This window comes from Primulina tabacum, chromosome 18 (genome assembly GCF_025594145.1).
Source record: "Primulina tabacum isolate GXHZ01 chromosome 18, ASM2559414v2, whole genome shotgun sequence".
Lineage (NCBI taxonomy): Eukaryota > Viridiplantae > Streptophyta > Magnoliopsida > Lamiales > Gesneriaceae > Primulina > Primulina tabacum.
Genome location: NC_134567.1, coordinates 30,376,122 through 30,388,985, shown reverse-complemented (window position 1 = coordinate 30,388,985; position 12,864 = coordinate 30,376,122). Strand labels below are relative to the sequence as shown.

General features: G+C 34.3%; 1 protein-coding gene and 1 pseudogene across 1 annotated transcript; one reads left to right on the top strand and one right to left on the bottom strand.

Moving 5' to 3' along the window:
- The first annotated feature begins 4,828 nt into the window (after positions 1 to 4,828).
- LOC142533110 (uncharacterized) lies at positions 4,829 to 7,375 on the top strand (annotated as a pseudogene).
- A 2,386-nt stretch (positions 7,376 to 9,761) lies between these two features.
- Positions 9,762 to 11,120, bottom strand: LOC142533111 (LOB domain-containing protein 1-like). The gene is made up of 2 exons (XM_075639752.1): positions 10,832 to 11,120; positions 9,762 to 10,160 (listed from the first exon to the last, which is right to left on the bottom strand). Exons 1-2 carry the CDS (start codon positions 11,108 to 11,110, stop codon positions 9,837 to 9,839), a joined length of 603 nt encoding a protein of 200 aa, XP_075495867.1. The 5' UTR covers positions 11,111 to 11,120; the 3' UTR covers positions 9,762 to 9,836.
- Between the last annotated feature and the right edge of the window lie 1,744 nt (positions 11,121 to 12,864).

The window sequence follows — 12,864 nt, the reverse complement described above, 5'->3', positions numbered from 1 at the left end:
TTGGTTTTAGTTGCACGATCTCATGAATATAGGACTTTTTCAATCGAGATTTGAGGCCAAACCTTAAAAAAAGTTCTAAAACAAATTTTATGAGAGAAAATGATGTTACCATTTCAGTAGAAATATTTAGTAAGAAGTTGATATGACAAGAATGGTCAGAATTTATATAAATTTGGAATTGGAATTTTATCATTTTCAGAATAAGGGTATTTTTGTCTATAGGATCTCACATTAACATTTTGAATTAATATTTTTAAAAGATACTAATTTATCATTTTTACTTCCATTTTTATTTTTAAAGAAATCAAGAGAGAGCTAAATATAAAGGACAAAAGAACGTCGTCTTCTTCTCAGCTAATTATTGATCATTCCATAGATATTTGAGGAAGTCATTTTCTTAAAAAAAGAGTTGATCGATGTTAAAAAATCTGTCGGAACATTCATCGTCGGAAAATGTAAAATCACCGAAAATCCTTATCCGGAAACTTAATAGCCTCATATATATGTGACAGTACACGGAAATCAAGAATTGACAACACTTCACAAAGTATTGCTGCAGACATGAATTGAAAAGGTGGAGTTTTTCTTTGGTGGGTGTCCATTCATTTCGATTTTCTTGATTTTTTGTTGTTGTCGTAGCAACGGATTAAGTGCTGGTTTTGTTGGGGCTCTGCTTCGATTTGTGGGATTTTTTCATGCATTAACTGAAATAGGCTGTTAGTGATGATGGTTCCGGGGAATGACACATGGGAGTCATTCTTGAATCCGATTCAGGTTCTTAAGAATGTTTTTTCGGAACTTGAATTGAATTTCCGCAAGGTTGCGAAGAGTCTCGAGCTTTGAATTAGTGGGGTTTATGTGAATGGAGACTTTGTTAGAGTAGATGTCCTGCAAGCCAACGGTTGGCTAGAGAATTTATTGACTCAAGTGTAATAAACAATCTTTATTTTAATATAATTTACTTTTTAATGGTTTCGTTATACTATATCTGTATATCCATGCAATCAGCATAGATAAAGTCCTTGATTATGCTTTAATACAAATGAATCGTAATTCGATGTTGAAACTCATTTGTAAACACTGCATATTCTAAATTCGTTCCTAGTCGATTCAGCCGCCTAAAACTTGGATAAAGGTCGCTTGAGCTCGAGACTAGCATCTGTGATGTTGTGTACTGCGTTTCTTGGTAAGGGCATAGAGATGTCCAAACATGCAGATGGGTAGTCATATGATGATTATACCGAACAACCCTCCCTCGGATTTTCCAAGTGGTTATCATTCATCGAGAGGATAAGTCCGTGGTTATGATTGTACACCATTAGTCCTTACGACCCGGGACAACACTGAGGCTCTATATGCTAGGGCTGTGCTTTGACTCGTTTACCGGCTCCATGAGAGTCATCAGGTGGCGAGGTTGGGTACAGTTGCGACACATATAGGAGCCAGTGCATTGTAGTCGGGGATTCACCGCTCACCTACGGGTGTGGATATCCTATGTGATCTAATGTAATAATAGTGCATGGAATCTCTGGCCAGAGTATGAGATGTACGTTGGAGAAGGAGTTCTCCAATAGTACACGCGATGCCACTATTATAGTTATCACATAGTTATCGAATTAATATGCAACCCTCGATGAACCAATGGTTGCAGATTCGATCGGGATATATGAGATGAAGGGACCGTACTGTACGTTAATCATAATCGACTGGTTCTTGCAGGCACTATCAGTGATACCTAGGGGATCATGGGGCGATGCTACTAGACGCTCTTACCATGATCCGATGGGTGCAATCAGAAATGAGTTCTGACATTCTTGATCAAGGTGTTGATGAAAAGAATGAGGCTAACTAGGGTAAGCCCGAATAAAGGATTATGTCCTGAATCACAAAGAGTTGTGAACCCACGGCTAGCTGTATCCCTGAACCATTGAGGGTCACACAAGTACTGGATTGTTTGTTTCCGTTGAGAGAATAAATTCAAGGAGTTGAATTTATATTATGATATAGTAAATTCAAGGAGTTGAATTTATGATAATTAAATTTTGAGAAAATAAATTCAAGGAGTTGAATTTATGATATAGTAAATTCAAGAAGTTGAATTTATGAAATTTGGAGAGAATAAATTCAAGGAGTTGAATTTATAAAAATTTGAGAATTTAATTTATTAAACTCAAATGTTGGGTTTATTAAATATTAAATTTTGGAGGTGATAAAAATTCAATGAGTTGAATTTATCATTTAAATAATAAATTCAAATGTTGAATTTATAATTTATTTAATTTATTAAGCTCAAGAGTTGAGTTGATTAATTAATAAATTAAATATGGTTGGTAATGTGTTTAATAGGCTTGTAGGAGTACAAGTCCAACATATTAAATAATTAAAGTTTTAATGTGCCTTGATTAATGGATTAAACTAGTGTGACTAGCTCAATTAATTAATCAGGCCAATTAATGTTAATTAAAGGGCCCAATTATTATACTATGATAATTAGGTCATGGGTTAAATATAATAATAAGAGTTTGACCTAAAATAACCTAGCCTCCATCCTCATGATCTTCGAAAATCACCTATTATTCATCCAAATATTTAGTTTACTTAATTAATGAGATTAATTAAGTAAATCGTGATTAAAGGGAAAAAAAAAGATTTCTTTATTCCAAATGGTACAGATTTTCGAGAGATTCTCTCCAAGATTTAAAATGAAAAGTTCGGCTCTTCCAAAGGGGATTGAAGTGCTGCTCTCGAAATTTTCTTTCTTGTTGCAAGAAATTGATTTTTCCTTCCGTGTTCTATCTCTACGCAAAAATATCTTCTAAATTTCTAGTGCAATTTAGAAGAGGAACAAATATTCCAGTCGTAGACCGGATTAGGAGATCGAAGAATGTTCGTAGGGATTTACAACAAGAGCTACATCCGCTAATACCGGATTAGTTGGAGTCCAGTGATATAATTCACAAAGGTATAAAATTATTTACACCCTATGAATGCTTTTGTTAAAATCATACGAGCGCCCAAAGCAAAACATATTTTGATTGTCAAAATAAAATTAAAAATTTTTAAAACTTCCGCTGCGTTGGACGCGTAGAAAACCGAGATCCAACAGACTTGAATGGTGATGTTAATAGTACTAAAACGGAGCTGGTCGCAGCACAGTTAAATGCGAAAAGAAAGAGTGGTGCGAGTACTGATCATTTTATGGGATAAAAGGGAAAGTTCCGATTAATATATTTGTTGGAATTTTTCGGGAAAAATGTACCAATCATGCTCATAACAATGAAAACCATGGTGTTGAGAACCAGTTATCTGAGTGTGCCAAAGAAAGGCCTGAAGCAGAGATATGGAAGAGTTAATGGTGGGAAGGAGGATAGTAATTGTTTGCACCTTGAGGTGGTATGGTCTTTCTTAATTAACGGTTTTATTCACGGCTTCCCTACGCCATTCAAATTTGGGAGAACTCGAAATCGGACATGCAATGGTTTTCTTATGAGTCAGGGGTGCGTGCGAGTGGAAATAAAATCTTATGTTTCTAGTGAAATCAAACAGCAGGAGTCCGAGGTTAAAGAAAGAAAAGATTTGTCAATAAAATATTTTGTTGGGATTGCATTTGATCAGTTGAGTCATTTTCCGAAGTTTGATAGGGCTGTTTCAGAACATGTGTGTAAAAATATCGAGCACAAAGCTTCACCTCCTACTCCTATAGATCAGGTTGACTACTTTAAGGCTCTTATTGGTAATTTTGAAGGTAAAAGAGCTGTGAATGGATTTTTGGGGAACTTAAGTTTTGCCCGAGTTGGAGGGATGCCCTCTGGTTATTACATGGTTCGCTGTCGAGGTCGCAGGAGATCGGAACGGATGCTACCGTTCAGTTACAATGAAATTTCGCGGAACGAGTATTTAAAAAAAATATTATAAATATATAAAAATTTAGATTTTTTGGAAAATATTTAGAAATAAAAAAATTAAAATAAATATCATTTAAATAGAATATTTGATGTAAATAAGAAATTTAAGTATTTTTAAAATTTTATTAACAATTTATTGAACACAATTTATATCGTCATTATATTTAAAATATTTCCAATCATATCAAAAATTAAATATACTATTAAAAGTTATTTGTATTTAATTAATCAAAACATTAAAATATTTTCGATTGAATATATATAAGTTCGCACAAATTTGAATCAATTTAGAGTGATGGACTAATAATAACCATCAAATCTTATATAAAGTGATGTTACAAATTATTTAACATCAATTAAAATATAAAAATGTTATAATTAACTTAGTTTTTTTCACACTTTGTAATGAAAATTTCTCAATAGAAATAGTTGCCTTGCGGTCTCTTCTTTATTAGTCTTTCATTGATAGATACAGCGGGAAAAAGACTCAAGATTCACCATCTCACATCAACCGAGTTGCTTTGCTTTCCAATGTTGCGGAAATGAGCAATTTCCGAAGGAGAGACGGACGCACTTTATAAGCGGATGGGTCACGGATTAAATGAATCCGTGAACCTATAATTTTTTTTTAATTCAGACCGTCTCTAAAGTAGCGACGGTACTAATAAAACCGTCGCTATATTAGCGACGGTACTAAATAAAACCGTCGCCACATCATAAAACCGTCGCTAGTAGCGACGGTTAAAGATAAACCGTCGCGATTGCGTTCCGGTTCCGTTCCACCGTTACATCTCCGTTTTCCACCGTTATATCGCCGTTTTCGGTATACGAAACGCCGCTACACACCATCAATCTACCCACCCCGGAACTTTGGAACAGCAAAGGCCGTTCCCGTCGCAACACGGCCGTTCCGGCGAATCTGGTATGATTGAAATGCCGTCTCTTAACGATGCAGGGGATGAGGGAATCAGTCATGCAGTTAATCACGAAGATAAAGGAGGCACCTCATTTCAAAATTTGGCCAATGGGTTTCTAAGTATTTCATTATCCAATGATGAGCGTTTTGACGGAATTAATTGAATTTCTGCCTCGGATGGGGAGAACAGTAAAAGAAGACCATCCTGACGAGAAGAAGCTTTTCTCTGTGCAGGATTTTTTCAGGTACACAGAAGCTGAAGGTTCATGCGCACCGTTTCGAACATGCGATCAAAGCTATATCTCCACTTTTCATTTTCAGTAGTACTTGACCATAAAATAGTGTTCAATATTGGAAGACCTTGTAGTAATGTCCTGTATTAATATTTTTGTTGAAGGTTATTACATTTTAGTCAACAAAGTTCTATTGCAAATGTGCAGGGGATTATCAGGAGACAGATTCTATGCCATGTAATGCTATTCAGAATCAGCATTTGTAGTCTGAAATTCAATATCCTTGCTAGTTGCTATTAGATATTGAAACGAGTCTCCTTGAGAATCTCAATATATGTTTTTCGTTCTTCAGGAAAGGGGTTTTTCCAGGAGTTGGATAGGGATGGTGACGGTCAAGTTACTCGAGAAGATCTTGAAGTTGCTATGAGAAAGAGAAAACTGCCTAAGAGATACGCTCTTGAATTTATGCGCCGTGCTAGGAGCCAGTTCTTGAAATCTTTTGGTTGGAAACAGTTCTTGTCCTTGATGGAACAGAAAGAACCAACCATTCTTCAGGCCTGTACAACTCTCTGCTTGAGTAAGTTAGGGACACTAAAGAAAAGTGAAATCTTGGCATCACTGAAGAATTCCTGCGAATAAAGACAATGCTGTTGACATGATGCGTTTTCTAAATGCTAGCACCAAAGAATCTGTATCCTATGGGCATTTCAGGAACCTTATGCTTTTGCTCCCATCAGACCGGCTTCAAGGAGATCCTCGGTAGTTTAAGCTTTTTCTTTTTATCACCTTCTCAAAGAAGGGGCATTATTAAGAAAATGCACCTGTCATATTTTAACTATGGATTATTAGCCAGACTTGGGAAAACATGAAATGTTATGTAAAATAGTGTTGCTTCATATATCCTAGAGTTGGTCTTGTATCATGATTTCGTTGATAGAAGCCTTTTGTTTTGTCCACAGCTACTAACCCAGGCCTATTTATGATGTAAAGAAGTATCTGGTTTGAAGCTGCTACTGTGGTTGCCGTTCCTCCTCCTGTGGAGATACCTGCTGGCAGTGTTCTGAAATCAGCATTGGCTGGTGGGCTTTCTTGTGCATTATCCACTTCATTATTGCATCCTATTGACACAATTAAGATAAAATCTTGAGAACGAAGAAACAGTTTAAGCTTGTTTGTGTGGAGGATTGTTTAAGGATTAGTTTTAGTTCTTGATTGCATGAAACAGATCCGTGCAAATAAAAATGAATTAGGCCAATAAGTACATGGCAAATATATTCTGGCACTTTTTTAATCCTATGATGCGATCTCACTGATTTATAATTGTTTTCCAGACATGGGTACAAGCTTCAACCCTTAGCCTCCCGGAAATATTATCGATGCTTCCTCAATTTGGTGTCTGTGGATTATATAGGGGGTCTTTTCCAGCTATAATAGGTTAATTTCAAGGTTTAATTTGATTACCTGTTTTCTCTTGCATTAAATGTTAACATCACTTCCTTTTTCTGGATATTAATTTGATGAATAGTGCAGCCATGGTTTGCGGTCTTTGAAGCAAGCAAGCTTTAGTAAATGTTGTATCAACTCTTTCAGATTTACAGGTATGCATACGTTTATTGTGATTCACCTATGTTTGATTGTGCTAATTTCTTCATTTGTGGAAGTCTAGTTCAAGATGTTTCTGAATAAATTGCATTTTTAGATGATTTTGAAATCAGCATTTTTTCTTGCGGATGCCATGGATATATTTTTATGTTTCAACATCAAAGTTAGAGCATCATGTTTCAGGTTCAATCGATAGCATCATTTTGTAGCACCTTTCTCGGCACAGCAGTCCGGATACCATGTGAGGTGATGAAACAAAGATTGCAGACTGGTCTATTCGGCAATTTAGGGAAAGCCATTCGTCGGAACTTGGCAGCAAGATGGTCTTGAGGGTTTTTTTCGTGGGACTGGTGCCACACTATTCCGAGAGGTTCCGTTCTATGATAAAAACCAGAACAATGACCGCTCCTCCTGGTCGACATGTTACATTATCGTTGATTGAGTTCTCTGTTTTACACACCACGAAGGCCCCCTTGGATTATGCAAAGGAGCTGTGCCTCGATTCTTTTTGGATTGCTCCTTTGTGTGCCATGAATTTTGCTGGCCATGCTCGCAAAAAAGGCAATGGACAAAAACAGAGAAACTGGTGAACCAACCCTGCAAAAATAGTCAAGTATTTTGTCTCGAGCTGGCCCCAATTTTTTGCACTATGTTTCGTGTTTCGAAAGTCAATCGAAATTTTTGAACTCTCATTTTCTTTTATCCTAAGAACAAGATATCACCATCTCATATATGGTTCGGTGATATAAACTTCTCCCAATAGGAAATAGGTCTAAGTTCGATAAAATAAAGAACGCGATATACATTTTCTGAAATTACGATTTTCATAAAGATAAGCTGTTCTTAAATGGAACTAGCTCGTAAATTTTGAACAATAATACACAAACAATCACTTGTACGATTTAGCATATTAGTTCTTGACTCGAATTTGAACTTGGTTTGAATAATTCAACACATGCATAAAAGTCAATCTTGCATTTTCTTGATTATGGACTTGCTGCTGCGTGAATATGATAATTAGCTTTTTGTCATTTCCTATTTGATTTATTCACAACCCATTTGCCAAACGAATAAAACACATGGTATCCGATGCTCATTTAATTCCAAAGTGAAAGATTCCAATAATACTTCTAAAGCTTGTGATGGACTTCCAAGAAAAATCATACAAAAAAGTATAATCTTTACACACACACACGCATGTAAAGCATGTAACATGTTACATGCCCGAGACCAAGAGACGATTACGAATCAATTAATTTTTTAACGCCATGCAAAAGTCAGAAGTGGCAACATATTGTATAAATAATGTATTCATTTATACGAATCTTTTTCCGTGAGACGAGTCAAACCGGTTAATACTTAAGCTACGTTTGGTACGAGCGATTAGGTGGGTTTATAGTTTTTTAACCCACCTAATCATATGTTTGGTAGGATTTTTATTTAATCAAGTCAATCTCTCCTATAAATGATTATGTTATATTAATTGGGATAAAATAATCACTATTCACCCCCTAAGATTATTTATCCAACTCTTAATTCATCATATTTTTCCAATTTTACCTTTTTCCTACATACAAACTCAACACCACTTCTCGCCACCGACTGTCCACCGACCGACCGCCGGCCACCACACCACCGTTGCCGCCGAAGTGGATGAGCAATTTTGTCAATTCATCAAAAGATTCTTAATTATCTTATTCTTAACAATCATATCAAACATAATATTATTTTATCATTATATATTATATTTCTACTTCAATCATTCTTTTTATCATTTCTCTCTTACTCATTTCATAATTTTATCCTCCAACCAAACATAGCCTTAAAGTGAAAAGTAATTCTTTTAGAATAAAAATCATATTTTTCATGAATTAGATCGGTTTGATATATGTCTCACAAAATTAATATGTGAGTTGAGCTCACAATAAAATTTTTTAAAAAAAAAATCACTACAAGAATAAATGTTTATGGTGACATTCATAAATGTCATCATATTCAATATTTAGTGACATTTAAGTTTTAAGTGACACCTCCAACAAATGTCATCTATTCCAATGTCGTCTTAAACTTACTGACATTTTTTAATGTCATTATAAGATGTTAATGACAACTTCATACGTGTTACTAATTATTCATTTAATGACAATTTTAAATATCAGGAAAACTCATGTTTAAATACATTTATAGATGCCTTGTTATTATAGTAATAATGACAAATTTATATGTCAGTTAAAATCATTTATAATGACAACTAAAAGTGTCGTGTATGTTATTTATAGTGACAATAACAAATGTGAGAATATTTGGGTTGGATAAATATAGGAGGAGGGAAAATTAGATAAAATAAATGTGAGAATAAAAAAACATATTAGATTAGTTATCCTGACATTTTTAATTGATGTCATTTTTTATATGGAGGGAGACAATTATTTTCCCTCCTCCAATATTTATCTAACCCAAATATTCTCACACTTATTTATAGTGAAATTTTTAAGTTTTTTAATGATTTTTTACGATGTGAGTAAAGTAATTGTTCTCATCCATATAAAAGATGACATCAATTAAAAATGTCATGATAACTAATCTCATATGTTTTTTTATTTTACACATTATTAATTTTTTACAAGTGTCATTATTAAGTATTTATAACAACATTTAATTAAAAGTGTCTACAAAAAAGTGTCACAATAGCCATTTATTGTTGTAGTGAATTAATGTTATTTAATGCTTATAACTATGTATTAATGACCATATACAGACTATATTCTCTCTCAATCAATCTTGGGTTGAATACATATAGAAGATATTTAATGTTAAAAATGGCATTAATCAACGTTAAGCAATAATACGGAATATTTCACCCTACCTCATGGGGCACTGCCCCCATGAGAAGATCAAAGGCCCAGTTTTAACCACACATATGCGGGGTCCACCAATTCATATGCTGTCCATCAATTTCTTTAAAATCAACGGCCCAGATCCTGTGAGGGCACTGCCTGTGTGGTAGCATCGACACTACCAATAATACACAATATATAACTGGTTTTCAGCTATCGTTTAATGAGATGATTTGGATAACTTAAATTGTTAACTTGAATTCTACCTGTTAAACGACTTTCCACATGCATATATAATTTTAAGATAGAATAGAAACCGAAAAGATAATCGATTTTTGAATATTCATGTCCAAAGGCCCAAGATACTGTCATCCAGACAAAAACTAGTGGAATTCTCGTAACAGATATTATTTGGCAGTACCACTGCAGGTTGTGGCAACACAAGTTGTTGATCATCTTTGCAGACTAGTTCGAATAAATTAGCATTCTGGCTTTGCATGTTCAGGACCTGTGCCTGTGCCTTGGCCAGTTCAGTTTGGAGCTCGCTTATCTGTTTCTGAAGCTGGCAAATGGCTCCCGTGCAGCCATACACAGGATCCCTAACCCTCGCATTGGCTTCGTATACCATGCTGTCTACTGCATCTGCTCTTTGATCATCCGGAAGTTCCTAAAAATGTAATAGATGCATACATTTATCTCGTTCCGATTCGATATAATTCGCCAAAATGGGAAGTATGTACCTCAAATTAATTGATTTTGCATGTATAAATGTATAAGAACGTAACAAACAAATCATGTTATAATATTTAGAAACCACAAGACTCACCAATTTTTTTTTTTAATGAAGCCAATAAAGACTTTAAACAACTTGTTTGTTGACTAAACATATATATATATATATATACATATATATATATATATAAGAGTAAAAGAGTAAAATATTTCTATTTTAATATCTTATTTGGTACAACATATGCCAACATTTTCAAACCGTATAATTAATTTTTTTAAAGCTTTTACAGAATAAAATTTCAAATCTTATTGTATAATTTTAAAAATAAAATTAACTAGATTATTTTAAAAAAAATCAAGAAGTCAAATCGATGAAGGGGTATATTTTGAGGTGTGGGCACAAATTTTGTCTCGCCATTTTAGGGAAATTTAACAAAAATAATATGTGGATATTCGGTATCCCGGTCCCTGGTTTTCTGGAACAAATTATTGATATGAAAGTGATTAACTAATTAATTAATTTAAGTCAATTCTTTCATTTTCTTGGTTCTAAAAAATATCAATATACGTACGTAGCTTTCAACGTAACGTGCGTAGATTAATTACCTGCAACAACTTGCTTATGTTGCTAGCACCGAAAACTCGATGTGCGATTGTGAATTTGAGTGGTTCGGTTGGGGGGAAATATGGGGCGAGCAAGCATTTCTCCGCGCATCTGCGGCGGAGGATCTTGCAGGCAGCACATGGGCTGAGAATAATCACTGGCTGAGGAGATGAAGTCGATGAAGCAGGAGATAGGGAGGAGGAGGAGGAGTGGCTAACTTCCGCAGCCGTTGCAGCGACGGGAGTGGTGGTGGTGGTGTTTTCAGTGCGTCCAGTAATCATGCCAATTGGTTTCCCGTGCTTCGATCATTTGGAGACTTGTGTAGTATTTATAGTGAGAGACAGACGTAGTTGGGATTGGAGGGAGATCATGTGACAGCAATATACCAAATGTCATAATTTTTTTTAAAAAAATATTTTTATGAAATAGATTGTGACATAAATTGCATGAATATGAGAGTAGGTCAAATGGTCTCACGAATCTTTATCTGTGAGACGAGTTAACCCTACCGATATTCACAATAAAAGGTAATACTCTTAACATAAAAAGTAATATTTTTTTCATGGATGACAAAAATAAGAGATCCGTCTCACAAAATACGACCCGTAGACCGTCTCACATAAGTTTTTGCCTAAATATGAATGCATCAGCACACCTTCTAAAAATTCAAAAAAAATCAAAATATCATTATGTAAAATTATTATCGTTTTAGATTCCGTAGACCGTGGTTTTAAAAATCAGACATAAAACCCTATAATGGATCGGATAAATATGTACAAGTTTTTATATCATATGGATGATGTGTGTTTTTTTTTTTTTAAAAAAAAATGAAGGATGTATTAGCTTGTTAATAATTTCTAATGAGTTTTATGTCTTTTAGACTTTTGACAAGGAAGATTGCTGCAATTATCCCTCAAATATACATTCTATGCATTATATTGAATTTGGGAAAATACAATGCAAAAAATTGTGAATTTAAAATTCTTGTGTTATTTAGTGAAGGGAAATCTATCCTATAAATGTCATGTTTGTTCATTTTTTGTCATGTTATCGGTCAATTTACGATCTTAGTCCAATAATTTGCAATTTTTTCGATATCAATCTTTTTTCATCGAAGTGCTGACGTGAAATCAAAAAAATGACTACGTGTAATCAGAAAATATCGATTCTAAGTCAGCACTTTGATGAAAAAGATTAAAATTAAACAAAAATGTCCAAGTTAGTGGATTAATACCGTGAATTTAAGACGATAACCAAATCAATGTAATTTCCCCGTCGTTTATGCTTGATAGATGGAAATTTCATCCCACCGTCCCACGTCAATATTATTCACACACAAATATTCAACAATTATATATTTAATTATAGATATCTAAATCTATACTTATATAAAGTCACGGTCCTGTATTGGAATGACCAAATTACACCAAAATCAAATCACTGTCTAGGCTTGTCAAATTGGGTCAGGCCGGCCCGTCCCGTCATAAAAATTGAGCGGGTTGGTTTGATAAAATAGCACCCCGTTTGGAGGCGGCCAAATGGGTTGAGCCCATTTGGGTTGCCCACAAAATTAGGGTCGAATTTTATATTTTTAAGTTTTATATAAAAATTCATATTTCTTCCTTATTTTTTCTCATGTGCCTAACTTCAATCAATCTGGTAAAATCTCTATGCTTCTAATTTTTTTTGAAGATGTTATACTCTCCAGTCTCCTCCTTTTTTTTAATGTTTAACTCGAATTAATCCAGAATTATCGAAATAATATAGTAAATAAAGTAATTATGTGTATTATTGAACACATAATATTTTTTGAAATTTACAACCGTCTGTTTTCTCGACTTTGTGTTATCTTCCAATGTTTCTCACTTTTTAAGAAATGTGGATGGTAAGAGCTAGGTGCCTTGTGCGGACAAACCCTTAAGATCGTTAATTTTTGTTTTCTTGTGATGACAAACCCTTAAGAAACTGGAGAAAGTGTATACTAAAAAAGATTTGGATTCACATTTAAAGGTTTCATTGTATTTACGGTTGGTGA